The sequence below is a fragment of the Oxyura jamaicensis genome, chromosome 9 (assembly GCF_011077185.1).
Source record: "Oxyura jamaicensis isolate SHBP4307 breed ruddy duck chromosome 9, BPBGC_Ojam_1.0, whole genome shotgun sequence".
Taxonomy (NCBI): domain Eukaryota; kingdom Metazoa; phylum Chordata; class Aves; order Anseriformes; family Anatidae; genus Oxyura; species Oxyura jamaicensis.
The window spans coordinates 5,059,214-5,087,154 of NC_048901.1; the positions used below are offsets into that span (position 1 = coordinate 5,059,214).

At 50.2% G+C, this 27,941-nt stretch overlaps 1 protein-coding gene across 6 annotated transcripts in view; it reads left to right on the top strand.

The window, feature by feature from the left end:
* The first annotated feature begins 1,716 nt into the window (after positions 1-1,716).
* Positions 1,717-27,941, top strand: part of PAX3 (paired box 3) — a 78,297-nt gene continuing 52,072 nt past the window's right edge. For 2 of the 6 annotated variants that reach the window (XM_035335106.1, XM_035335108.1), the window contains exons 1-4: positions 1,717-1,995; positions 2,528-2,763; positions 3,986-4,115; positions 4,473-4,607. In XM_035335106.1, coding sequence (XP_035190997.1) covers positions 1,911-1,995; positions 2,528-2,763; positions 3,986-4,115; positions 4,473-4,607 — 586 coding nt within the window. In that variant the 5' untranslated portion in view covers positions 1,717-1,910. Of the gene's footprint in view, positions 1,996-2,527; positions 2,764-3,985; positions 4,116-4,472; positions 4,608-5,074; positions 5,962-11,330; positions 11,650-27,941 lie in introns of those variants that run through there. The other 4 variants (XM_035335107.1, XM_035335109.1, XM_035335111.1 and 1 more) reach the window with 3 other exon arrangements.

Below are 27,941 nucleotides of genomic sequence, written 5' to 3' on the forward strand. Positions count from 1 at the left end.
ATTTTTATTTTATTTTATTTTTTCTTTTTCTCTTTCTTTCCTTCTTTATCTCATTCTCTTTTTCTCTCTCCTTCATTCTCTTTTTTCTCTTCCTCCTCTTTCATTTTTCGTTCTCTCTCTTTATTTTTCTTTCTCTCTCTCTCTCTCTCTTTCTCTTTCTTTCTTTCTCTTCTTCACTCTTTTATTATTATTATTATTATTAATAATAATTTTTAAAGATGTTTCTCCCATACTCCTCCGCAGAGGAGAACACGCAGGACAGAGGGCGGCGGAGCGGATCCCCCTGGAAACCCGCGCGGCTGCTGCGGGCCGGGGCCGGGGCCTCGCAGCCGCCCCTTGGCCGAGTTTCGGTGCCGGCGACGCCGCGCCGAGCCCCACGGCTTTCCCTCTCCCCGCAGCTCCCCGCACCGACCTGTCCCCGAGCCTCCTGCGGGAGCTCCGCCGGGCTGCGCGCTGCAGAGGGGCTGCGCCTCTGCGTCCCTGAGCGCTTGGAAAAGCCGGGGGGCTGCGGGGCGATGCGGGGCGGTGCGGGGCGGTGCGGAGCCGGCCGGCAGCTCCCCGTTTCCCCCCGCCCCGCCGCCCTCCCCTCCGGGGGGGGGGTCGCTGGCGCCCGCCCCCGGCCCCGACCCGCGCCCCGCGCCCGGCGGAGGGGAAGCGGAGCCGCGGCCCGGCCGACATTGTTCGCTCCGTTTCAAAGGGGGAACCTGAGCGATTCTCATCCTTTTGATTGATTAAGGTCCTGAATAACTTGAAGCTCGGGAGTGACAGTTGCTGAATAGACTATTGCAAATAAAGAGCGCTGTGGAAAGCCGGGCTGGCACTTCAGAGTGTAAAGGAGGCGAGTTTGCTGGCACTTACCAAGTTATAAATAAAAGGCCGCGCACAATAGTACCTTCTTTAAGGACAGACAGTCTTTACAACACTCCTGGCGTCATATCCTGCTGTGGTCACTTCAGCTCCGAGGCAGACTTTACCTCTTTTATTTTTCCAGCAGTTCAGTTTGAATACTACAATAAATTCCTGGGAACAAACGCTCGTTAGTAAGGCTGTCCCGCACAGCGCCCGCAGCCCCCCGCACACGCCGCTGCCGCACACCCCCGCGGCCCCGGGCCGCTCCTGCCGGCGGCGTTTGGCAGCGCCCATCCCCGACGGCAGCTCCCGCTGTGGGCCCGGTGGCACCGCTCGGTCCCGGGAGGCTTCTTCGGCACGGCGAGGGGCTGCGGGGCGAAACGAATAAACAGGAGGGAGGGAGAAGGGGGGGTGTGCACGGGGACAGAGGGGCGTTGTGCCCCGCCGCCCGGAGCCCAGCGGGCCCCGGGGCTGCCGTCGGGGCACGGAGCGGCTCCGCGGTGCTGCCTAACGGGAGCCCAGTGCGGGGCCGAGCCGGGCCGTGCCGTGCCACACGGAGCCGTGCCACGCCGTGCCGAGCCGTGCCGTGCCGCAGCGAGCTGCACCGAGCCGTGCGGTGCCTCTCGGAGCTGCAGCGGGCTGTACGGGGCCGTGCCGTGCCGGAGCCGAGCCGTGCCGAGCCGCGCCGTGCCGGTCACGCTGCCGGCGATGCGGGAGAGCCCCGGCCGTCGCCCAATCAGCTGGGGCGGCGCGGCCGGGCCGGGCGGAGGCGGCCAATCGCGGCGGTGCCGCCGCGGAGCCGCGCCGGGGCCGGAGCCGATAAATGCTCCCGGCCGCGCTCTGCCGCTCCCCGCCGCACCGGGCACAGCGACGCCGCCCCCGCCCGGCCCCCGGCCCCCGCAGCCCTCCCGGTGCGGGGCAGTGCCCGAGGGGCAGCGGGGAGCTGCCCCCTCCCCGCCCCCCGGCGGCAGCGCCCACCCCCTGCCGGCGGGGACCCCCCGACAGCGCGGCTCTCCCCCAGCCCGGCCGCCCGCTGGATATAACCCCGGCCGCCCGCCGCGATGACAACTCTGGCCGGAGCCGTCCCCAGGATGATGCGGCCCGGGGCCGGGCAGAACTACCCCCGCAGCGGCTTCCCGCTGGAAGGTAAGGCCCGGCACCGGCACCGCGACGGGACGGGGCTGCCCCGACGGCCGGCGGCGGGGGCAGCCGGGGAGGGGAACGGGGGCGGGGGGGTCCCGGAGCCCCGCCGCCCTTGCGGGAAGCGGCGATCGGGGGAGAGGGAGAGGGGGGAAAAGTTAAGAAACGAAAATCGGCTGGCGGAGCCGAAATGGGCTCCGGCACTGCAGCGGTGCACGCCCCGTCCTGCGGCCGGCAGCCCCCGGCCCTGCTCGGCGGGGTCCCGCAGCTTTTGGGCGTCCCCCCCCGCGGGCTGGTGACCCTCCCGGCGGGCCGGAGCACGGCCTGCAGGCAGCACCGGGGCTCAGGTGAAGCCTCCCGGCATGGCCCGGCCCTGCCCGCGGGCGGCTCGGCGGGGCTCCGGGCGCGCTGCGGGGCGGCTCGGCGGGGGTGGCGGCGAGTTGCCTTCCAGAAAGCGACGGCAAAAAGAGAGCCAGCGGGATCCGAAGGAGACGTTAACGCCGTTTCCCCCCCCGCCTCTCCTCCCCTCCTTTTCTAGTCTCTACTCCTCTAGGCCAGGGCAGAGTCAATCAGCTCGGAGGAGTGTTTATCAATGGCAGGCCTTTACCCAACCATATCCGACACAAGATAGTGGAGATGGCCCACCATGGCATAAGGCCCTGTGTCATCTCTCGCCAGCTGCGAGTGTCCCACGGCTGCGTCTCCAAAATTCTCTGCAGGTACCAGGAGACGGGCTCCATCCGGCCGGGGGCCATCGGCGGCAGCAAGCCCAAGGTGAGCCCCTCCGGAGCCGGGCAAAACCTGGGCACGGCCCGGCTCGGCCCCGCTGCCCCCTGGCACGGCTCAACCGGGACGGGGCCGAGCCGGGATGCGCCGGGAGAGGGGCCGGGGGGAGCGGGGTGCGCCCGGCGCTGCCTGTTGCTGCGTCCCGGCCTTTACGGGAATTGTCGCTGGGCTTTGGCCGCCGTTTTATTTAAGAAAATGCTTTAAAAGATTTATATTTTTTAAAAAAGGAAACGAAACGAGGGCGAAGGGGGGCGTTTAGTGAGCGCTGTGCTCGCCCTGGAGCCGCGCGGAGGCCGGGGAGCCTCGGGGGGCCGCCGGGGCTCGGCGGGGTCGGGCACCGCTTGGGTCGCTGCGAATCGCAGCAATGCCCCGGCCGGCCGGCCGTCTGCGGCGCCTTCTCCTGCCCCCTTTATTTTTCTGTTTGCTCCGAAGCGTCCTGTCTTTATAGCGACACGGCTAAAAGTTCGCGATCACGGTAGCACAGAGAAACAGGGAAACATGTCTCAGGGTTTGCCTCTTCCCTCGTTTTGTCTTTGCGTTTCCTCCAAAACAAAGCTTTATTTTTTATTATTATTTTTTTCTTTCTTTCCTTTTTTTTTTTTTTTCATTTTTTCTTTCTTTCTTCCTTCTTTTTTTTTTTTTTGTTGTTGTTGTTGAAAGTTGCCCCGTAGATATTTTTTTTCCCCTTTGTTGCTTCCAAAGTAGCAAACCCCGAACTTTCCGTTCTGGTGTTCAGTCGGCGGCGATTTTTTTCCGAGCGCGTTATCCGGACGAGAGGCTGTTCCCAGCCGGGACATCTTGCGGTCGTTTGAGCTCGGCTTCGTTTTAAAAATCCCGAGGCTATCGGAGAAAGCTCTCCGTGTCGGTCCCGGTGCTCAGACCTCTTTATTTATTTATCGTGCGACTTCTTCTCCGCTGCTGCCGCTCGGCTCCCCCGGATGGGTCCGGGCGAGGAGCCCGTGCCTCCCCTGCCGCCCTCCGCCGCATCTCACCCCGCGGGCCCGGCCCCGGCGGCTTTCGGGCCGAGTTTTGGTTCCCGGGGGGCTGCCCTAAATGGGCCCGCTGTTATCCGTAACGACCCTCCCCCCCCTTTTTTTCCACAAGAGGGGCGCACTCGGGGCCGTGCCCGGTAAAGGGAGCGGGACCCTCGGGGGTCCCCCGCCGCCCCCGGCCGCACAACCCCTGCCCGCTCGCCTTGTCTTTACTGAAGCAGGTGACGACGCCGGACGTGGAGAAGAAAATCGAGGAATACAAGCGGGAAAACGCCGGCATGTTCAGCTGGGAGATCCGCGACAAGCTGCTGAAGGACGGCGTGTGCGACCGCAACACGGTGCCCTCGGGTACGGGCAGCCCCAGGGCGGTGCGGGGAGGGCGGCCCGGCGGCGGGGGGACCCCGGGACCGGCGGGGGGTTAATTAAAAAAGCGACCGCCCCCCCCCCCCCCCCCCCCGTATGCTCCCCCCCGGGCTGGGGCCGGCTGGGGGCTCGCCGAACCGGGGCTGGGAGAAGGGAGCCGGGTGGTGGTGGGTTTTTTTGGTCGCCCACGCCCGGGGGAAAAACCCACTCGTGGGGGCGGCCCGGCAGCGGTGCCCGGTGGGAACGGCCGCGGGAGGGCAGCGGGCGGCCCCCCGGCAGCAGCGGGGCTCGGTTCCTCGGGGCTGGGGGCGGCCCGGTGCCAGCTCTCCGCTCCCCCCGAAGTGAGCTCCATCAGCCGCATCCTGCGGAGCAAGTTTGGGAAAGGCGAGGAGGAGGAGGCCGAGCTGGAGAGGAAGGAAGCGGAGGAGGGCGACAAGAAGGCGAAGCACAGCATCGACGGCATCCTCAGCGAGAGAGGTACACCCGGGGGACGTGCGGGGCGAGGAGCGGGCCCCGACGGGGCACCCGAGCCGTGCCGAGCCGCCCCCAGCAGCCGGTGGGGGCAGAGCCCCCGAAGGGGCCGGCGGCGGCGGAAGGGGGGGGGCCTGGAGCCGGCCCGGCGGGGGGCGGCGGGGGTCGCGCTGCCAGCCCTAGCCCAGCGCCAGGCTGCAGCTGCTCGGGGTCTGCAGCCGCGGGCAGGGCCGGGAGCCTCGCCACCCGTCCCTGCTCCGCCGGGAAGGCTGCGGACGGCTCGGGGAGGGGGCGTGGGGGGGCCGGGGGCGGGCAGGGGGCTGCCCGCGGCGGCGGTGCCCACCCGGCGGAGCGCAGCGCTGGGGGCCGGGCCGGGCGGCAGAGCTGGGGCTGCCCGGCACAGGCACAGGCGCTGGAGAAGGCGAGACAAAAGTAGCAAATGAGCTGGTCAAACATTTGTACAACTTTTCCAGCTTTTACAAAGAAGGCCTTCTATACACAATCTACACTTGGAGATGAACTTGGAAAACAAAGAGGGGGGAGTCCATTGAAACTCACACTTTGGCTTTGCGCAGACAAAGCTTCAGCTAGCAGCAGCTTGATGTGAACAAAAGAAGGCAACCTTTTTATAATTCAAGGAGAAAAGAAGAGAAAACAGCCCCACAAAAGGCCGAGAAAAGACATTATGGGCTTGCAATGAGGGATGAATTATTCAATGAGCCCCTAATAGCTGATGCTCCACGCAGTTTTATGGACTCTCCACCGTGGAAAAAAGTAGCTGGTTTTACCTACAAAATGTTTGTAGCGTTTTTAGACATCTGGAGATGCTGAGCGCCACTCGAGAGGACAACTGAAACCCTTTCTTTAAAAAAAGGGTGTCCCCTTGTAGCGTAGGAACGGACCTGAAAGCATTTCCCAAACTTACTTTTCGAGGCAGTTGTTGAAGCTCTTGGGGCAGCTTCCCCTTCTCTGTCTGTGTGTTACACACACAAGATGCTGACAGAGGCACAGGAGGCATGGTTTGTCTGCCCCTGTACAGCGTGTCACAGTTCTCCCCATACCCCTGCAACGGAGAATTTTTCCGAGGGATGTGCACCGAGGAAAACGAGCTGAACTCGGTGCCCTCAGCTGCTAAATAACTAGCCGTGCTGCCTTCCTGAATTTCTCAGCAGAGATTAAAACCAGAAGATAGGGAACGCTGATAACATCCCAGCTTTATGGAGCAGAGCAATTAAGAGGGACAGTAAGAGAAAAAAAATATTATCAATATTACCCACCCCTCTACTTCAGAATAATCTCCACGCTCTCTGACTCTGCTCTCTAAGGCAGGGATCCTGACCTGCCATCAGCTGGCTCTGGGAGCGCGGGCGCTGCCTCGCAGCGTTTCCCCAGTGCAGCCCGTGCCGAGGCTGCCCTCAGTGCTCTATGTACCTCTCCTTTACTTTCTGCTGCCTAAATGAGCGTCCTATTTTGCTTCCTCTGTGTTCAGTCAGCGGCCAAATTCCCCCGGAGTAGATGGGCTAGCACAGCCCTGTCCCATATCTGCGCATACAGGTTTTTGTTGGGTGAAGGGGGCCGGGCAGTTCTGTGCAAACAGCGGCTTCAAATCCGGTCTGCTCCCCGGGTTTTGGGGAGGGTTCGGTGACGGGAGGGAGGGTCTGCTGACTCCTGCTCCCCTGCCTGGGTGCCAGCCTGTTCCTTAAGCTTGTTACTGGGGTGGCCGGGGTGCTGCAGGGAGGGAGAGCTGTTTCTCTGGGATGGGTTTGTTACTGTACGCCGGCTGTGCGTATAGCGCGGTGCTGTAGGGACACCACACCGGAGAGCTCATTGCAAGAAAAAAAAACATGAAATGAGTCCACATCTCAGGCTGTATCTGGCCAAAAAATACCCCAAAAGTTCTGCTTCAACTCCCACCACCAGCGGAGGAGCTAGGATTTCACTTGGCTGTAAAAATGCTCAGGTCGGGCCCTGCCGTTTGCACAGACCCTCTTACTGAAATACCTGGCAGTGCTGCCGGGGCTGTGGGTGCCGCAGGATCGTGGCTGCCTGTGTGCAGGGCCTGGAGCACCAGCAGGTGTCCCAGAGGTGGGCTGGCACCCCTGGGTCCCTGGTGTCACTTCTGAGGTGCGCGGTGCCACCCCTGCAGGGTAGCTCAGCGCTGAGCACTCTCGGCAGGAGCGCTGCACCCGTTGGAGCGAGAAAAGCGTGGTGTCTGGGAGTCCTGAGCCATTTCTGTAGCTGCGGTGGCAGGGCTGGAGGGCCCTGACCACCGGAGGGAAGGGGACGGGGGCACGGAGCTGGGAATCACCACCAGCCGTGGTGCTGGAGGTGGCTGGTGTCCCCGGCATGTGGGCGAGGTGGGGAGAGCCGGGGCTGCCTAGGCCAGAGGGAGGGAGGGAGAGATGGTGGGGCTGTGACTGTGACGGTGCTGGGGAGCTCCTGCAGCAGAGCGGGATCAGGGAGAAGAGAAATATGATATATATGTTTTTTAAATGATCGACAGAAACAGTACATCATGTGGCTTGGGTTTTCTCCCTCTGATCTTCACAGACGTAAGCGTAGGTAAGCTTCCATCTGCCCTGCTGTGTTTCTGTTTCAGCCCCTATTTGCACGCACTTACTCCTCTCGTTCTCACACGCCTTTGCAGGTGTTGCACTGCTGCGTTTCTGCCCGTGTTGTCCTCTCCCCTGGTTTTGGGTGTATGTTTAAAGCCAAACCTGGCTGTCATAACACGCATTGGTGAGATTACCACCCTATAACAACACATCTGCATTTCTGCCTGCCCGATGTATTTTTCTTAACTGCTTAAACCGTGAATAAAGAACACAAAAGAGAAACTCCCGTGCCTTCCCTGGGCACATCAGGGCGTATTTCTAGAGACGAGGGAGCTGCCCGTACCTCCAGCTGCCGCTCTGCTCGGTGCCCGGCCACGGGATCGCTGTCGTGTTCTGGCACGAACCGGCTCCTCCGGCACTGGCAGGACGGGGCCGGGAGCTGCTCGCGGGCCGCTGTCAGCGGGCGGCGCTGGATGGGACTGGGCTGGCGCTGGGGTCCCCCGGCCTCAAAGGGGGCCTCTGTTCCCGGCCCGGCGGAATTGGCCCCCGGGCCCTGTCCCGGCTGATCCTCCCCCAGTCATGCGCGCCCATCCAGAAAGGGCCCTACTCATCCCCAGCCTCTACCCTGGGCTGCACTGAGAGCAATTCAGGCTACAGCCGACTAAATTGCCTCCTTTATTTCCTTCTGACTTTCATCTCGGACCAAACCCTTCCCCCCTCGCCCTCCCCTTCCTCTCTTCTCTCTCTCTTTTTTTTTTTTTCTGTGTGCCCGAGGCTCACATTAATACAATTTCGGCACCACCCCTATTTCTGTGCGTGTATGTGGGGAGCTCGGAGGGGGGGGAAGAGAAGGACCTCAGCACAAAAGCCCCGCTCAGCAGCTCCAAAGTTCAAGCTGCCGCTGCCTCCCGAGCAGAGCGATGCTTTTCCTGTTTGCGAGTTTTGGGAAACATTTTTGCTTTGTACTGTAATGGAATTAGAGGACAGATGCTGGCTGTAAATGGGGCACGCGACTACCAGCCCCTAGCTTAAATATTTAGATGCAATGTTACAATTACTGACTTGATGCGCGGCCTTTGAAGTGGTGGCACATGGTCTGGAGGGTAGCGGGGGCTAGCTGGGCCTGCAGATGTTTTGTTTAGTTTTGGTCAGTACCATGCAGCCGGTTATTTTTAGGTTGCTAAACTAATAAAGGCAGCTTGTGAAGGGAAGGGATTGACACGCAGGCACCAGATATCGGTTCGGGCCATCCCGCGCCCTGCTGTATGGCAGGGCGGATGCTGCCTGGTGTTTTGGTTGTGATTTTGATGCTGGGCTTGCTGTGCTGCTGCCCCAGCATCCCCTCCAGGTAACAGGGTGTCCTCGCCGTGTCAAATACCAGTGGGTTTTAGGTCTGAGAGGCACCATGTGTTCCCCCTGCTGCGAATCCTGGTGAAGGGTCACCTCTGGGATGACGTGGGGAAGCGACTGCAGGCAGTCCCCTTCCTGAGCCTGGCATTCCGTGTTGTATGTTAAATGTTTGGTCACCAGCAGGTCGAAGAAACCTGCTCGTCCGATTTGAGCAGAATTCTGTCCCTCAGCATCTCAGAGCTGGTGGGGAAATAGTGCTTAATTAAGAAAAGCTCCCCAATGGCTCCAGGATTTGGCTTGAGGCGGTGTGAACCGGGCTGTCTGCCTGCCTTTTCCCCGCTCTCCCCTCGCGCCCCAGCAGCAGGACGTGGGTGGACAAGCCGGGTGCTGCACAAAGTAAATGGCCACAGGGCTCGTCACCGGACTGGGGCTCTGGGTTTGCTGCTCCTGCCTGGCCAGGGGCTCCGGTGCTTAGGGCCAGGCTGCTACCAGCAGGGCGAGCAGGGGCTGCGGGGAGGTGCAGGTTCCCCACGTCCCGCAGCAGCCCCTCCTGACATCCTGATTTCTCTGCTGGTTTTGTAGGGTTTGCTGTCTCAGGAGCACTTTCCTTAGCTGTTCAAGCAGTACCACCGGGGACGTCCTGTCCCCCCCCCTCTTTTTTTCTTCTAAATTCTCGTACCCAGAATGAAGACAAATGTTCTTTTAGCAAATGTCAGGAATGTTTCACACACATCGGCTGGAATTTGTACCCAAGTTTGCATTTGATTGGAGTGCTCTGAAAATCTTATCTGATAATTGATTAAACCTAGACAGTGTCATTCTGAAAAGACTGGGGCAGGAAACTAATGGACTTGCTCCCAAACCATGATTTGTATCCTTGGCTTTCTGGATTCTGCTGCGATTGCCAAATCCTTGACCAACAGCAGGAATTTAGCATGGTAAAGCTCAGGCTTGTCTTGAAAGCAGATTTCTAATGTGCTGAGCAACTGCAGCTCCCGGGGAAGTGCTCAGGATTGGGATGTGAGTTGGGTTTACAGGCATGCATATCAGACCCCTACTATATATATTTATATATCAGTGCCTATCACCATACTGATAAATGCTCTTTGGAACCACTCTGATGGCAGGGGTGAGAACAGGAGGTGGCCCCAGCACTTCTGCTTCCAACCAACTTAAAGAAAAAAAAGTTGGTTGGAAAGCATCAGATGCGAGGGACAGCGAGGAGTGCCATTCAAAGGGCCCATTCATGTGTGTAAAGCTGCTCACGTGGCCGGGGCAGGCAGGAACGGGGCCTAAATTCATCCTCTCCTGTTAGGAGAAACTGCTGGCTGCCTGCGAGCGTGGCTGCAGTCCCGACCGAAACCAGCAAAGCTCTCATTGAGCTGAGGGTTTCTGTAGCCGTGTTTGCGCGAAGGTAACGATGGTATCAGCAGGCAGCCAGACAGCGATTTTAATTAGATAAAAAATTAATTAGAAATTAATGCTGAAAGTAAAAGTTGATGCTGATGAAATCCCCAGAAGAGATTATTTTTGGGGTCCAATTTCAACTGGTAATTTTCTGTTGTATCTGTCCAAGATGCCGCTTTTATCTAACACTTACTCGGGGAAGGTTTAGTTTTGTATTGGGTTTACTTATTGATAAGGGCTGGAATGGGGTTTAGATGAGGGGAACCAATAAAGTTGATAGTGATGAATTATCACGAGTCCCCAGGGCTGTGTAATAAAACAGCATTGGGAAATGAAGCAGAACTACAAAGTGTTCTCTGGTTAATTTAAGAAGAAATTGAGTGAAACGCAAAGCAATAAATCAGAGCAACCCAGTCAATGCGGATTTCTCCATGTAAATGTCACTTTAAATCCTATGTAACAAACATATGTGGCTACAGAGAGAACAAAATATATAAATAAAAATGCAGGATACTTCCAAGTGTTCCCCAAACACTGAGCTTTCTGGCTAATAAAAATGATGTACAGTAACATAAGTCACCACAAGACCTCGCTCAGCGTAGCGCGAGCGTGCCGTTTTACTTTACTTGCCCTGGAGTACTCCTGCCCCATGCTGTTAAACTAATTCACTTTAAATCACTCTCCCTAGAAAAAAAAGTGAAACGTAATGAAATTAAAACTCACTGTGGGCACATTAGAGTTGGTGTGTCACGCGCTGAGATTACTTGGTTAGTGCAGTTTGATGTGATTGTCGACAGGTCATTTATTCAGCCCGGTAAATAAAGATTCAAGAGCGATTAAGGATGTGCATATATAACTAGCAGGACAGTAAAAGGCAATTAAGCAGTCAGTTTAATGTCTTATCTTGCTGGTTGCCCTACAGTTGTTTTACAACTAGGAATTAAAATTTGAAAAGGAAGTTTTCAGTGGCCCTCGCCAAATATTGATTAAGTAGTTGTTTGCTGATGCCATTGTTGCAGATAAAAAGGCCAGTAGTCCTGCCCCGTGTTGTTCATCTCCCATTGTAACTGATTCTTAACCTCGGAGATCAAAGGAGGATCATTTCAGTTTATCTGTCCTGGAAAATCCTTCTTTGCTCCTAAAACCGTATGGATTAATGGCCAAATTGTCTTTAATGAGATGTGAAATTCGGGTGGAATCCTTATTTTGCCCAAGCTGCTGCCTGTATGCACTGTACGCTCCTGCAGTTTTGTGGAGGGTTTTTGTTTGGCATTATTGGGTTGGTAGGTGTGTGAATCACTGGTTTTAGCACAAAGTGCGCTGAAATTTTACTAAAACAACAGGAGAAAAACTGTGTATTTCATGGAATTTTAATGAAACCGATTTAGTTGCATGTAATTTTTTTTGATGGGTGTAGTATAGAGAAAGTTTCTTTTTCTACACCAAATCAGAAAGATAAATGGTCCGGGGCTGCCACGGAAGGAAAGGGAGCTGGAGAAGCCTGCCAGTTCTCAAGGCTGGGCTCTCGGTGCAGGGGGGATACAAACAAGCTGGCAGCATTTCTTTGTGCATTTTCCTCAGTTTTGATTTTACAGTTCCCACTCGCATCAGGCAGGACGGTTGTGCTGTCCCTCCTCAAAAAAAGGGGGGAAAGTCGGATGGGTCAGGCTGTGCTGACAGGCAACGAGAGTGCTCGAGAATAATCGCTTCCTTGTTGCCGTACGGAGAGCTCTACTTGCCTCAGAGATAGCAAACTGTTCCACCACATCCTCAGCACAAGGGGCTGCACGGCGTGGATGTGCTATGTTGGCTTGTAATTATGCTGTGGAATTCCAGCTGGACTGGAGGTCTGTGAGCATCAGACCCAGGTCCCGCTGCTTCCACGGCACCTCTGAACAGAGACGTTCAGCTTCACCAGCTGTGGTAAGAAGCCTGGTAAAGCTGGAGAGCCTCTCCCGGTGTGGCATTTGTTTTACGTGGATGAGCCTCAGATGCTGTAGTGAAAACAGCAGAGTAAAAAGCTGAAAAGGATTTATTTATTTATTTATTTATTTATTTATTTATTTAATCATCAGTTTCTCATTCCCTTTCTTAAATACTTCCTGTTTTTTGTTTTGTCTGAATAAAATACTAGCGCATACTTTGCAAGTGCCCAGCTACTTTAGAAGACATCTTGTCCTAGAATAATGGTTAAAATTGTCTGAAACCAGGTTAGGCACAAATTTCCTTGAAGTGCACGGACCCAACTTGTTCATCGCAGCAGAGAGCTGCAGTGAGGACAGTGATGTGCGTTCCACCTCTTGATATTTTGTTTTTATGGGTGTCTGCCTGGATGTAACCTTTCTGCCAAACATGTCCCAAGTTTCTGTCATGCACGAGTCCTTATATGGACCCATTTTAAGGATTTTTGTCTTTATGGCATGCCTCGTGTTGGATGCCTGATCCCAAAATGACTACGTAGTGATTTCTTTATCAGATGTAATGTCACATAGATCGCTGTCGTTTGAGCTGTATGAGGGACGAACTGTCTGCAGCTGGCATTCCTGCAAGCAGTCAGTGTGTTCAGCCCCTGTCATACCTTATCCACCTGGTTTAAATGGGCAGGACTCTTCATGCCAATACAATCAGGATCTGCTCCATACACTGCCCCAGAAAAGCAATAATCTCGACAGTTTCCTGGCTGAATTGCTCTGCTCTTCCGACGTGTAATCCAAAGAGCTCCGTGGGGCAGTAGCACCAGCATGCCTGGTGTAACTGGCCTGGACTTACAGCCCCTCTGCATTGCTCCATTTCGTGGCCATGGGCAGGGTTTTCAGGAGGCAGGCAGCAGGGAGCGGTGCCGGAGCGAGTCCCGTTCCCTGAAGGAGCAATTCCTTCACGTGTGGACCTGAGGGCTGCTGGTGTGCTCTGAAGTGCTGCAGGGCTGGAGCATGAGCAGAGGCACAGGGGGGACCCTGATGCTTACCCAGCTCAGGCTGAGCGGTGAGATTGCTCCCGAGCAGAACCAGGTGGAAGTCAGGCTTCTCTGCGTCCTTAGGCAGCAAAATGCATTGGTTTTGGAAAAGAGAGGCTGGGGGGAAAAAAAAGCAAACACACACAACAAATTCGGGGGGGGGGGGGGGGGGGAGGGGGGAGGGGTGCACGTGTTTATCTCAAGGAATGGGAAAATAGAAAGCGAAGTGCAGAATTTGCCTGTTTTTACAATGTAATCCTGTCAAGTGTCTGTTTTGCCCAAATCCCCCAAATTGCAGGAATTCCATTTATCGAAGGTGTAAATCATGACTAGCTCCTCTGCAGCTCGTGGGTTGATGCTGGGCTGTGAGTGACACTGAGTACCATGAGTATCCCCGGAGTATCCCCAGAGCAGCAGGCATCACGTCAGGTAACATGCCGTCCTGCAGGTTCTCCTCGCACGAGTGCGTTAAACAGCTTCACCACATCTGGAGCAGTCAGTGGCCAAGGAAGACTTACACGAGGAGCAGTGATGTTTTAAGTGAGTAGGCACCGAACCTTTTCGGTGCTCTGTTTGGGAGGGAGGTCTACAAATATTTCCGTAACACGTGCGGTGCAGAGCAAGGCATGGCACGCTCCAGCCTCTCTTGGTGCTTACGGTGGCTATTACGCACATGGTATAGGGCTCAGCTGCGCTCTTCGCCAACATCTGCGGAACAGGAAAGTCATAGCAGCAAGCGAGCAGTTAGGAATCAGTGTGATCTCGTTATCTATTAAAAAATCGCACAATAAATGTTGCAGTTGGGAAAAAGCCCCGTGGGTTCGTCCCTGGTGTAGCACAGTTGATTGGACCTGCTCCCTTTTGATTTGATGGGATCAGGAAAAAATGCTCAAATATTTGGCAACTATACGGAAAGCCACACAAAAGCCTGTTGCTTTGGCATCCACGGTTTGTTTTCTAACAAATTTGGAGCCGTCAGACCTGTGTGCTGGGTACTTCAGTATTACCTGTTGAAAACCCCGCAGAAGGAGTGACTTGTCCACCTCTCCTGCCCCGCGGTGGGACTGGCAGGAGGTGTGTGCTGTGTGTCTGTGGTGGGCAATCGCAGCCCTCAGGCGCTTGGGATCATCACTTCTGGCAGAAGCTGCAAAATGGCCGCGTATAGCAGACATTTTGTTCATCTTATCTCCTTCTCAGTGTATGTTAAAAAAGGGTCTGTGGGCCAAATCGTACCGTCATTTACATCTGAACAGCCCCCTGCTCTCAGCAGGGCCATGCCGGTTGCTCAGGGTGGAAGCTGGCCCTGATAGGAAAATCCCACTGTGTTTCGGATTTGAGGGATCTCGCTCACCTTGTCCAACTTACAAGACGTTGCAGCACCAAGTGTCTGTCTCAGCTGCTGAGTAAGAGATGTGACATGGCTAGGAGGCCTAGTTAAAATAAAGCATTACAAGCAGAGCAAATTAAAAAGAGCTGTTTTAGCAAACTGCACTTAAAAGTTTTCTAACACATGATTTAGCAAAAAAACAAAAAACAAAAAACAAAAAAACCTGGCCCTGTGCTGGAGCAGCTCTGTAAGCAATCTGCTCCATCAGCGCCGGCAGGATGGCAGGAGAGAGCGCCTTGCTTGGCTTGATTTCTGGCTCCTCACTGGCTGAAGGCTATCGCAAGGGGAGGCACTCTCTTTCTTCCTAAACTGCATTCCTCCCCTCAACCTTTGATCCTAATCAACGCAGCAAATGAGATTTTGGGAAAGGAATCAGGAGTTCCGATTTGAATGGTTGTCGAACCCAAAGCTATGACATGCACAAAGAGGATTTTTCTCCCAACTCTTAGAAGTGCCTTGGCCAAGGGAGGACTTAAAACAAGCCAGGACTCAAAGTTGCCGTACTTCTCCTGTGCTGGCAGTGCTAAAGATGCAGCGATGATTGACAGCATAAATATTTCTCTTAATCTGACGTCAGGAACAGACTTGTCAGCTCTGGAAGAGCATATTGGAGGCAAAAAGATTCAGAGCACATATTGAACGAGTCCTGAATACATCTGGTATCTGAATCCAGACAATGGTAGTTAAACGCAAATTTAAAAATACCGTAGAAAAGATTTGTAAGGGGAAGAAAAAGATCCTCCAGGTGATCAGAGCATGGAGAAGGGGCTCACCTGTTCCCAGTAGCAGGTGTTAGCATGCAGAAATATCACTGCTGTAGGAACAGGCTATGCGGCAGGCACGGGGAGGGCACGACCCGGGACGGTGGCACTCCTTTGGGTGCCCTTGGCTTTCCCTCCACGCTGCTCTGCCAGGTTCAGCCATGGGGGGGTTGAGGAGTGGTGTGCCCTTGGAGCCCTCGGATGTGTTCTGCAGAGCTGGGACCTTTGGTTACGAGACCCATTGTGCTTCCCTGAGTGCCTTCAGCTTCAACGTGTGAGAGGTGAGCTAGGGATGGCTCAGGGCTGGCCGTGCTGCCCTCATGTCCCAGACTGCCAGCGCAGGCTGCTCCTTGCTCTGCCTCCTCTGCCCCTTTTTTTGGGATGCTTTTATAAGTGATGCTAATTTTTGTAACGCAAAGTTTGAAGCTTCCACAGGACTGCTGTGTTCTCTAGATGGAGACATTGTGGTCACAGTTGTGCTTTGAAGGTGGTATTTGCGCTTGGGGACATTCAGCTCTTTGAGTGGCTGCCTCAGGTCCCAGTATGCCGGGCTAAATGGCTGCCCCCACTTGCACAGCTGGTGCTAGTTTGCTGCTGAAGTTCCCACAGCTGTGGGAAAGGGGCTGCCAAAGGCATCTTTCCATAGGCTTCAACAGTCTTTTGACTGGGCTGTGGTGAGTGTGGTTCTTCATCTTTGGGGTGGGACAAGGGAGCTTTTTTATACCCTTCTTGAGTAGGAAAGAGTGATCTTGGTGACTAATGTGTTTATAAGTAAGCGATACCCCTAAATACAAACAAACAAGAAAAAAGTGGTCACAGAAAAATTAGTGCTAGAAGAGTTGGGTTTGGCTTGGATGAGAACTGGTTTGAGTGGGTACAATCTGCTCTGCCTTCCCGAGAGCCGTGCCCTGCGTTGCCTGTGCCTGCAGCCGGCTGGGATGGGGCTGTGCCCCCGCCCCGGTGACTGGCCTTTGCCTGGCCACAGCCCTGGAGCAGGAAGAGGCGGCTGCCTTCTGCTTTCTGTGCTTTTTTCTTCTTATTATTTATTTATTTATTATTTTTTTCCTATTGCTGTGCTTTCTGTGCTCTTTTCTCTTAATTTTTCTCCTATTGCTGTGCGTCCTGGCAGCTGTGCAGTGGAGATGGGGCTGGCGTGTAGGATACCTGCTTGTGTCAGCTGCTCCAGTTCAGGCGCACCTTCGCTCTTTGTGTATTCCTTTTTTTGAAATGGGAACAATGGTGGTTTTTTTTTGTTTTGTTTTGTTTTTTCACTGAGTGGTATTTCTAAATGTCTGGGATGCAGAAATCAAAAATGTTGTATAGCACCAGCTGCTGTAGCTCATCTGTTGAAACTGCATGCCTGGATGAAATGGTGTTTTAAAACAAAGGTATTGTGGCTAGAAAGGATTGTAACCTGTCCTGGGAAGCTGCAGGCTGGGGGTGGCAGAGCTAGGGGACGTTGGGCTGCCCGCAGCAGGAGCAGTGAGCGCCCACAGCCCATGCTGTGGGGCACCCAGTGACAGGACAGAGCCATGCCGCGGCCCCTGGGTCACAGCAGAAGGTGAGTGCTTGATAACGAGATGGACCGAGACTCCTTATTTTTAGTGTTTTTATCACTATTATTTACAGCAAAAGCAGGTCCATAAGTGATACGGTCTGGGCTTAAGGTAATGAATTCAGAGGTGCTGCCCCAGTCTGCCCTGAGCCACGCCGGGTTTACACATACACCCATTGACGGTACGTGCTTTTTGCTGGGCTGCATATGAATAGCCTGCAAATTTCTTAATGTGGTGTGGAAAATCTATTGAATAGTATATGCAAATAGCCTTTGGTCCGAGCAAATATTCAATGCTTTAAATTTATGTGGTTATGACTGGCACAGCAGTCTCGGGCTGTGTTCTTTGCTAGAACCGGGTGTTGCTATTGCAGTCACTGGAAACATATAACTGCTAGATGGCTGCTTAAAACGTTTTATTTTTTCTTAAATGGATATTTTACTAATGCCCTTTTTAAGATAGAAATATAAATTGTGCAGAAAAGGAGACGAAATCAACGAAAGTATGTTTAAAACGTGTATATGGTTTGTATTTATTGTTTGTAACTTATTGTTCATCGTTTAAAACTCTAAGCTTTCAAAATCTTCCTGGAGAAGAAATATACTTCTCAGTAGTGGTTTTTTGTGTTACACAAACTGGTTAAAGATGGACTGTTTTGGTTTGATTTTCATCTTTTTATTTTTATTTTTTATTATTTTTTCTCTTTTTAATGAAATCTGTACTGTTTTTTATAAAATCCTTCCTGACAGAGAGCAATAGCCTAGTGACTAAGACAGGGAGCTAAGAGCCAAAAACTGAGGAGCTGGTTCCAGTTGATAGACTGGCTTGAACTTGTCAACAGGTCTTAAAAAAGAAAAGTTTTCAGATGTGCAACTGCAGTACAACTTTCACACTAAGGCGAGACCTACTTTGGGAACTACTAATACAAAGACAGTTGTTACTAGTTTCTAGAGTTTCAAGCAAAGTGGCATTGCTGCGGTCAATTTTTTTTTTTTTTAAACAGTAAAGTCATGGGGTTTGTTTTCTGACACTACAGAATTCTTCTATTTAATAGTGTCAAATGTGAGATTTCACATAAACATCCAAAGGGATATTTAAGTCAATAGCAAGACTTGCATTGTCTTTAGGGTAAGATCCAAATTTCATTAAACTATTTGATTTTTGTATTATTATTTTTTCCCTCCCTCTCTCTTCCTTGAGGGTGTGTGTGTTATTTTTTTGAGGAAACTGGGGAATTCTGGCATTCCTGGGCGTGGGAGGGGAATACTGATTAGAGCCAGGCAGAGCAGGCAGGTGCTGAGCATGTTCCTCGCTTAACCCCCAACCCTGACCCAGCGTGCAGACCCTGCGAGCAGCAGCGAGCTGCCAGATGCTGGAGATGTTTTCGGTGAGACTGATTGCTTGCCAGGTCCCGTCCAAAGCTAGCGAGATCCTACAGTGGTTGTATTTCATGTTTAAAGCTGGGCTGGGTAAACGACTGGAGACTGTACTGGGGAAAAATGCAGTATTTCTGAGGATGGGAACTGGCTGTTCTGCTGCGAACTGCTGTGCGTCTGCGGTATCCATTGGCAAAAAGTAGTACAAAAAGCTAACTAGCAGAGTAGATTGCCTGAGGGGGGGGAAAGGCTGTCTATTTTTTAATGAGCAAAAAGATTTTATGGTTTAGGAACAGTACAGCCTAAAGAGAGGTGTGTTTAAAAGTTAGACTCGCAAGCTTTTGTCTGGAGAATAATGCGCTTGGTGTAAAGAGCAGCACAATGGCAGTCTTTTCTTCCAGTTATGTATGGGCGAGCATCAGTCAGCCAAGGAAGAACTTCAAAGGCCAAAGGAAAAACTCTCTAGGCTCTTTCTTTCCTGACAGGTTTTTCTTGAGGTAAGATGGGGAGAGCTCTTTATGCCAGGAGCCAGCTCTCCCTGCAGAGGAGGCAGTGGATTGTGTGCAAACTGATGCGCCCAGGCTGAAGTGCCTCTGTCCCCAGCAGTCGATGCACCTTTTTGGAAGCTGCTGCACTGTCCCATATCAAGGCTTTCGTTGCTTATTCATGAGGAGGCTCAGAAATTCCACCTCTGCCTTGCTGGGAAGACGCAGGGCTGGGCAGCTGGGGAAGCTGTTTGCTAGATGTGCTCCCGGGGTGGGTGATCTGTATCTCTGCCTCCATAAAACGCTCGTTTCGTATGCTGTAAAGTGCCTTTCAGCTGGGAGAATTGCCCCAATGTATTTTAATGTAATTAGTCCGAGAATATGACTGCTGTGCATTAAAATAGCCACTGGACTTTATGGCTGCGGTTGCCAAGCCTCAGGGTTTCTAGTGGGGTTGCTTGTGTGATGGGAAGAAGAAACTCTAAATTTAAACGTCCAGAGAAAGGTCTTCAGCCTGACCGTACACCATCGTTTTGTTTAGAGAAATTTGAAGGGTTTTTTCACCTGAGAATTTATTTCCATGGTGTTAAGTGCAGCAGCCTAGGGTCGCTTACCCAGGATAAAAATAGGTCTTGGCAGCAATTTAACGTTACCTGCACAGCTGTGGTTTGGAGGCGTGCAAAACAAATATACTGCCACTTCAGTGGCCGTGCCTGGCACATCCTTGTTTGTTGCAGGCATGGGCACAGAAGAGAAACCAGAGGATGCCTACCAGGAGGCAGACACTGTAATTTCCCAGGACTGAAGCAAAGGAACTGCCCCAGCAAGCACCTAACAGCCAGCTGGACACCACGGGCTGACTGCTGCTGGTGCGCGGGAGCCTGCCCACCTTCTGGGGAGTGGGGAGGGACAGTCACCTTCTGGTGAAAAAGGAAAAAAAAAAAAAAAAAAAAAAAAAAAGAAATATTGCAGCATCTTAGCTCTAATACTTGGTAAATACTGTCCAGCCCCTGTGTGTGGCATGTACCACGACGGAGCTAGTCACTGAGCAAACACACAGGACGGGAGAGCCCCCGGCACCTTTCTCACAGAGCGTGTAGTATTTTATTTTAGCATCAGAGGAGGCTGCAGTGTGCTGTCCTCATTAAGTGCGCCTGCTAGCAAGCGTTGGTGTTGTGGTGGTGGTCTGTGCGCTCGCTCTGTGCTCCTGTCCTGACAGTCTTGCAGAGCCGGGTGCGGGCTCCCTCCCCTTCCACGGCGGTCCTCATGCGCCCAGCTCCGTGCTCAGCTGGGAGAGGAACCAGGAGTGGGGAACGAGCTGGCAGTGCCGCATTTCACAAAAGCGTTTCGTATGATGTTTGTGCTGATGGCTTCAAAAACGGAAAACAAAACTTCTAGATGACAGGGGAGATATCTTTTGCACGCTTTCGCTCGGCTCAAGCCTGTCAAACGTGCTTGGGCATCCTTGATATCGCTTAGGATATTTGAGGGAAACTGGGTCTTGTCAGGTTTAGGTTGAAAACGAGTGGTTTGCAACTGCGGCGATGTTTGCTGTGAGTGTGTGATGTGCTTTTTGTGGAGGGATTCTGTGGGCTGCTTTGAAGCTGTCAGTGGAAAGTAGCTGAGAAAAGCTGGTGTGCTGTTGATTTGCTTAAATTTGCTACTTTCCAATTAAAATTTTCAAGGAAAACGTCTGTAAGAGAAGATGGGTAACGACTGCATTGATGGTTTTAGGTAAGTTCAGCTTCATTGCTGTGAGACTCTAAGTCAGCAGAGCAGACAAGGGTATTTGTATTCAGCAGGAAGCACAGAACAAAGGTAGATGCAGTTGTGGAAAATAACCATCTGCATGGATGTGATTTTGTAATAAATGTTAAAAGCCTGGTACAATTCATTTTTTTTTTATTATTATTATTGTTGTATTGAAAGGATAATATAATGGCATCTAAATCTCTGAAAATCACGTCTGTGAACAATCAATTACAGTTAATTTTATCTTCCATTTTGGAGAAAGGGTGAAAGAATAAATAGGGATTAGAACTAAAAAATGGGGCAGCAGGCTTGGATTTGGTACAGCATTGTCAGTGGGATTTTAGTTTTTCAGAACTAAAGGAAAGAGGAGTATTTTGGATCCTGGTTCTGCTCTGGGCTGGCAGCCTTTGTAGTGGGGATTGGGTGATAGTGGTTTTTATTTGTTGGGTTTTGAATCAGCTGTACAGAGCTTAGAACTGTAGACTTCAAAAATGTTCCATGTAAGTAGGACCCAAGTTATTTTTCCAGCTCTTGCTATTTGAATATAACATTTTTGAACATGATCGTGTCCCTATTACGTATGTATCCAAAGTACTTATTTTTATAAAATGGCCTTCCCTTCCTGGTAGGAAAATACTAATTGAATAGGATAAAAATACCCACATTTTTCTTCCAAATGTAAATCACTGGCAGCTTGCCAGAAATTGAGGTAGGGAAAAGTTCAGGACCAGGAGAGATTCTTACGTTGCTGCTGCTGCTGCTCATCAGATGCTCATCCCTCGCGGAGTAGGTGCCACATGCGCTTGTGGGATGTGCCTTTGCACCCATCAAAATGGAATAAAAGCCTGAAAATGTCGGACAAGTTCCTGTTGTCCAAGTATCCAGGATTTTATCTGGCTCTGTTTTGCTGTCACTGGGGAGAGAGCTGTGTGAGGAGCTCAGCAGCAGGTTCGGTACGCTTAGCTTCAGCCACGGACATCTCCTTTCTCCTGTATGTATCTCTACATGACCGATTTTGATTTTAATAAGAGAACTGCCTTTAATTTACTCTCATACATTCTGATAGGTCACAAAGAGGAAACCAGGATAATTTGAGATAGTGACCGAACCTTACTGATCTTGTGACATAAGAAATAATGGACTGAGGCATTACACGTATCTACTTCCACACAGATGTTCAGATTAACTGGCAGGAACAAATGCCATAATACGGAGTATGTTTCAAGACCAGATTCAGGTATTAATGCTGCTGGCATCAAATCAGAGCTGTTCCTTTACTGAAATCCCTTGATTTCCAGCGGTGTAGCTGAGATCCCAGTCTGGCCACGCAGACAGTTCTGTCCAGTTCGAATAACTGAGGGCTCTTCCTGGCTCTGCTGCCACGTGTAGGAGTCTGTTTTAAGCTTTAGTTATTTTTTTTTGCATTTTTTTTTTCCTCTGTGAATATTAGTTGATTTTTATAGAAGATCTTTAAAAATATACACATAATTAAATAGAATAAAGGTATGGAATTTAGAATACACGTGTATCGGGCTAACTCTGAGAGATTTCTGGTCACTTTTAATATGTTTTTGTTGTAAGGTGACAAAGCACACTTTAGCCTGATGTATTTGTTGATCTGTTTGTCAGTCCCTTGAATTTCTTGGTAACAAATCTGACAGACCTTGGAGTGATGCTCGGTACCTTCTGCTCCCTGGGTGTCACAGACGTGTGTATAGAGGTACAGACACACGGAGGCTGGAGTTAGGGCAGTGCTGAGTCTGACCAGGCACTGTGCTGGTGCGGACAGAGGAAACATCATGTCCTTGTTCTGAGGGGCGTGTTCATAACCATTTAAGCAAAGCTACAGCTGCTTTTATTAGTTAGCAAAAGGATGCAAATGGAGGATTTCATGTATATTTTAAGGAAAGTTCCTTTTGCTGCTCAGAGGACTTGCTGTCAACACCCATTAAGGTCTCCAAATTACAGAGGAAAAAGAACCAAGTTTCAAACAAAACCCAACCCTATGCATATGCTCTGCATGATGGATAATTTGGTAAACTAGGCTATATCCTCTAAGACACTTTTCTGGCTCCACTCCATGCAAACACTGTTAATAGCCTTTGAAATATTTTGTGCTATTGTCTTCCTAAATACTATTTGGAGATTGTGCTGATCAGGAAATCTCAGCTCAGTTTTCTGTTCGGAAGATGCAGATTCATTGAGAATGAAACTGTCAGATCATGGGAATTACGGCAACATTTTGTTCAGGAGAAAATGAAAGGAAGAGTTCTGTCTACGTAAAATCACTTATTTCAACTTTCACGGAGCTAAATATTTTTATTTGTTAACTTTGTAATTTTTCAACTCTTACACCTAGCAAGCAAAGATTAAAGCACTGACTTCTTTTCCTCTTTTGCTGCTGCTTTTGAGACGAAATGAAAGTATTCAGAAAGAATTTTCCCCTAGAGGTTTTCTGTTACTGAGGCATATTCAGATCCCCGTTCTGAACCAGAAGGAAAACAAATGTCGAGATACCCAGCTTCTCTGGGGACCTAGATTTCTCATTCCAAGAAACGTCCTGTAGAGGACTGACTGTGAAGGAAATGTCAGAAACTGCATGTTCACTTTTCTTCTTTCAGACTGGCTTGCAGACCAGTCAGTCCAGCGGAGAAGTTGGCCGCTTCTCCTCGGACGAAGTGAAGAAGCAGTTCCTGCTGTTGCTGTCTGTGTGCCTTGTGCACACAGCGACCGAAAGCACCGCGGCTGCTCGCGGGGCTGCAGCGCTGGCTGGCGTCCCCCGCTGGGTCAGGGCCCCGGACGTAAAGCTTGCTACAGCAAACAATAAAGTGCTCATTTTTTGCTGCAGCAGTGTATTTTCCCCACCTGTGAAGTGTTAGTAGTGGATAAATGTACTCTGTCACTTCGCATTGGATCACTTGCCTTTTCAAGCTACGTCTTCAGGGCTTTCCCAGTCTGCTCCGCAGCCTCTCCTTTAACTTAAAGTCCTAGGAGCTGTTCGGAGCTAGCAGACAGCACGGCACAAAGCAGCCTATTGCAATTGAGCAATGGTTTGAGATGAAGACATGCATATTAATTCTTCTGGAGCTGCTTGACGTATGAACTGAGTTTGATCGGGGGCTGCTTCTTTCTCTCTCCGTTAGGCATCCCCTCGTTTTTCCCTGCTTTCGTCCGCTTGACGTGCAGCTCCTTTGCAGGAGTGGTTGGCACAGTCCTCCCACCGAGTGAACAGCTCCCACCCAACCCATAACCTGATTTTTAATTGCAAATTTTCTCTGCGCTGTTTCAAGCAGAGGAAGCAATGGCTGCAGACAGGAGGGGTGCGGGTGGGAAGCTGCGGGGCTGGCGGCGCTGGGTGCTGGGGAGGAGGCTTTGGGGGCAGAGCGGTGTAACGGTGTGGCTCCTGCTCCACGAAGGGATCTGCTGCGAGGCTATGCACGGTGTCACCGAGGTTTAAACACACGTCGAGAAAATGGCTCTGTTTATTAACTCCAGTGATGGGTGCTGTCAGTCTCCGGCGGGGGGCGGGCGGGACGGAAAGGAAGGTGTAACTTTAAGCACACGCTGATTTGTTCTTATTACATAACAAAAGTCTATTTCTTTATCATGTTATCATTCAGTTAATAAAAATTAGCTACAATAACAGCACCAACTTAGAAACCCCTCAAAGTCCGGGGGATTTTCTTTCACAATGAACATGAATACTGTTCAGAAATACAAACAGTCAAAGGATAACTTTAGGTCTGAAAGAGAAACCTGGCAAGGGTAATTGAATAAGCCTGGATCTCCTGAATATGTCATGGTGAGTGCAGTCAACATGTCATAATTAGGTTTATTGAGGGCCATTCCAACAATCTGCTTCTATTCTTCCTGCCTTATTGTCCACAGCTAGGCAAATAGCCAGGGGACAAAAGGAATCAAGTGCTGACAAAACATGAAAGAGGAAAAAGATTTAGCTGCTTTTATCAAAGAAACTGAGAAGGACTTTGTGTAAATAAAGTAAGTAACTGGCCATCCTGCATTTAGGCAATGCCGTTTTCATTAGAATTAATTCTTGACATATTGGAAGGGTTCCAAGGGAAGGATTTCTACTTCTGACAAGTTTAATTTGTAAATTAAAAACAGTTGGTTAAACATGAGCCGCCATCAACAAAACTTAACTGAAGCCATACATGGTCAAGTCCTAAGCAGGTGAAAAAGAGAATTACTTCGAAAACAAAGTATTCCCCAAAATTATGCAAATTCTTATTACTTCATAACAAATGTTTTCTATTGAGACCTTCAGCAGGGTGGTTGTTTGGAAACTTTGTTAGCATCCTATTTATTTTCCTCTGTAAAATCCTGTCAGCTTGCACAGCAATCGCTGCTTGTTCTTTACAGTGGTTCAGAAAAAGTGGTGCTGAGGCTTTGAGATCTTCTGGCGACCAAACGAAGGTTTAAAAAAAAAGTGGGGCTCAAGTCAAATGCCTGTGCTTTGAGGGGTTCTGGGATAGTAAGTGTAGAACAGTGTTGCAGGTGGGTCCCTCCTGCTTCTCCTCTAGCTTTTGACATGATGGTGATGTTTCATTTGATCACCCATCTGCCCATGATGATTTTTTGGCAATTCAGAGCCAATGTTTTTGTTAAGACCAAGTAAATGCTGTTGCCCTGGGCTGGGAGATGCTCGTGGAGCAGCAGAATTGGGCCCTCTAGGCTGCATGCGTAGGGTAGATTAAAAAAATAGTGTGCGCTTTGGAGTCACAGCAATGCTCTCTTAAAGAATTAACATACAGTCACATTTTCATTCTCTTGTATTGCTCCTAATTTTCCTTGAAGATGGTTGTGTTGTACGTGTGACAACTAGAAATCCCTATTCTGCAACTGTTTGAGATGTTTGTTTTTTTGATAAGTTTGTCACTGAACATCTATAGACGAAAAACTCTTGAATCCTTTCCTTGATTTGGATTTAAGGTTAAGCAGATGTACCATGGAAATTTTTTGGGGAAAAAATTAGGATTTTTTTTTTAAACACATTAAATTCTGACACTTCTTGACAACTATGGAACAGCTAGAAATTAAATAGTAAGGCTGAATTTTATAGAATAAAAATTCAAAATGGAACATTTTGGAAAGCACACCTAAGGTCTTGTGGCACTTCCAGGGATCCAGCTCTGACCAGAGCGAGAGGCCGTGGGAGGAGAGCTGTCCTCCTGCTGCTGAGGATGGGGAAGGTTGGCAGCTCTTACTTAGGTGCTTTCCCATGGACTCCAGTTCTGGTAGGAACTCAACATGGGCTTTGAATTTTTATTTCCTAAAATCCAGTTTGTTTTCCATCCTCTGTGTTCTTTAAAGATTTTTAAAAGTGGAGTGATGATTTATCTGTTTAGCTAAACTCCAGGTTCATTGAACTGCTGTCTCAGAAACTTGCTATACTCCAAAAGAAGACCTGCTGATTTTGATAAAATCTTCCAACAGAAGGTAGGGGATGGACAGGGATAAATGGGAAGGTTTCCAACTGCATAAACCCCATGAACAGCGCTCTTGGATGTGATATGCTCATGAAGTTGGCCAAACAGCAATACTGTTTGCTTTGGAAACTCTGCACTGAGTGTGGTATAGGGAAGATGTCGATATGGTTCAACCTCTGGGCTTCGGTTAGTCACCGGCATGGCTAGGAGATCACTGTTGGTGTAGCAAAGACCAGGTTTTATCAGGTTTGGGACTGTTTCTGCAGGTGCTCCCCAGATGGCAGGGAACGCTCTTCTTCCAGGTTTGTTGGGTGCTTTCACTCCAATTCCGCAATATAAGATTACATGGTGGCTATTAAAGACTGAAGTCTCTATTTTGATTCATGTTCTCCTCATATGTATTTTTTCTCCTCCTTATTGTGTTTAGTGGTAATAATTGCACAAAACCACTGTCAGTATTGAATTTGTTTGTGTAGCATTAACTACTGAAGCTGCAGATAATAGAAGAAGCTGGATAATGGGAATTCAAAGCCTGAGGACTATGCCGTTTAGATGGCAACCAAAACCAGAAATAATATTGAAAGGATGACAAAAATTAGAGAATAGTTGAATCCAGTTATCACAAAATTATATTATCTGTCACAAAAACTTCCAGGAGAATATTGTCAAGAGCATGCGCCCTGGGAAGTAGTGGATGGAGAGCTAACTAATTAAAGGGGTGTAGGGATGGCCACATTTATGTCCTTGGCGGGTGTGAACTGGCTCATATCCATGAATGGTGCTGGTTTGCTTTATGTCATAAAGAATTTATGTAACATAAAAAAATCCATTTGCTTATGTTTTAAATTTAATGGTGGTTCCTGATAATTCAATAATGACAATAAAGAGTTCTTATGGTTCATGAAATATAGCGACTTAGCTATTTGTATGGTAACGAATATGTAAGATGGCTTTACTAATATTTTTTCTGGTTTGCTTGCCAGTTAGGTTATTCTAGAACAGCTGTTACTGTAACACTGAATGTTTTATGTACTGATAGGAGCTGAAGTGACAGATCAGACAAAATGAGGAGTTAATTTAATAGGATTTTTTTCATGCATCAGGGTAAAACAGTGTTACCTAAATGTAGAGGATGAAAATCCTCTACAATATTTTTTTTTTATTTTGTTAGGTTGATTCTTAGCATATTCCAATGGTGAAGTCTAGCTATCTTTGGTGACATGTGCAGTAACTCCTGGTCTAGCTTTGCATCTCATTTGCTTAATATATTACAGTCAGGGATTAAAAGTTAGAAATTTTACTGCATTTCTAGACTAAGTGCGAGTTAATAAGAGTAATTTCTATCGAAGTAGTTGTATACAAACTGAACACCATTGTACCCCTGGTCAAGAGAGGATAGTCCCTGCGTATGGTGGTTATTTAAAGAATGTAATAATTGTGGCATTGGTGCGTGGGTAGATGTTTGGCTCACGTTAGTTTTGACTCGATGTGTGCCAAAAAGTAGGATCTCAGCTCCTGCGGTGATCAAGCAGCATCCATCTCACGGCTCTGAATGGCCGTGGGGTCCCTGCTGGAGCTGGAGCTGGGCTGTGCCAGGCTTGGGGCCCCGGTGTCTGTATCTGAGCCCCAGCCTGGGGTGCTTGTCTGCACCCTCTGCTCTGTGCCCTGAAGCACTGCTTTGCTTTTTCAAGCCCTGAACTTTCACGTCGATCCGCAGCGTGATGTGCTGTCCCTGCAGCCTTGCTCTCCAACACGCTGCGTGTGCACACCTGGGAAATGTTCTCCCTATTTACACGCCACCTCCCCTTGTGTATTTCTGAGCATCGTGTGGTGCAGCTTCACTTCCGATGTGATGCCAGGGCTGGCATTGCAGAGGAGCCAGACGTTTTGTGGTTTCTAGACGAGGAATGGAAACAGGGCAGTATGTCTTTCATTAGCAGTAACAGTGTAATCTAGCCTAACAAGCAGAAATGTCTGTGAACATACAAAGGACAGTGAAATTAATAATTTGAAATACAGGAAATATGATGAGAATAAATTGGCAATATCTGAAAAGTTTTGGAAAACATAATGCTTCTGAATCAGAAGAGCATGGGAAGTTAGAAAGGCACAAACTTGGTGTTGTTTTGCACCTGCTAGAATAAATGTCAGATTTAATGTAGAGTTCTAGGGTCACCACAACTAGTGATAAAGTAGGAGCCCAGCTAGGCTAGTTCAAAAAATCACAAATGAATTTTTCAGTAATGCCATTAATTTGGGGCAGTGGCAATTTTTTAGCAGTTTCCTAGCAGGTTGCTCCACACGTGAGCTG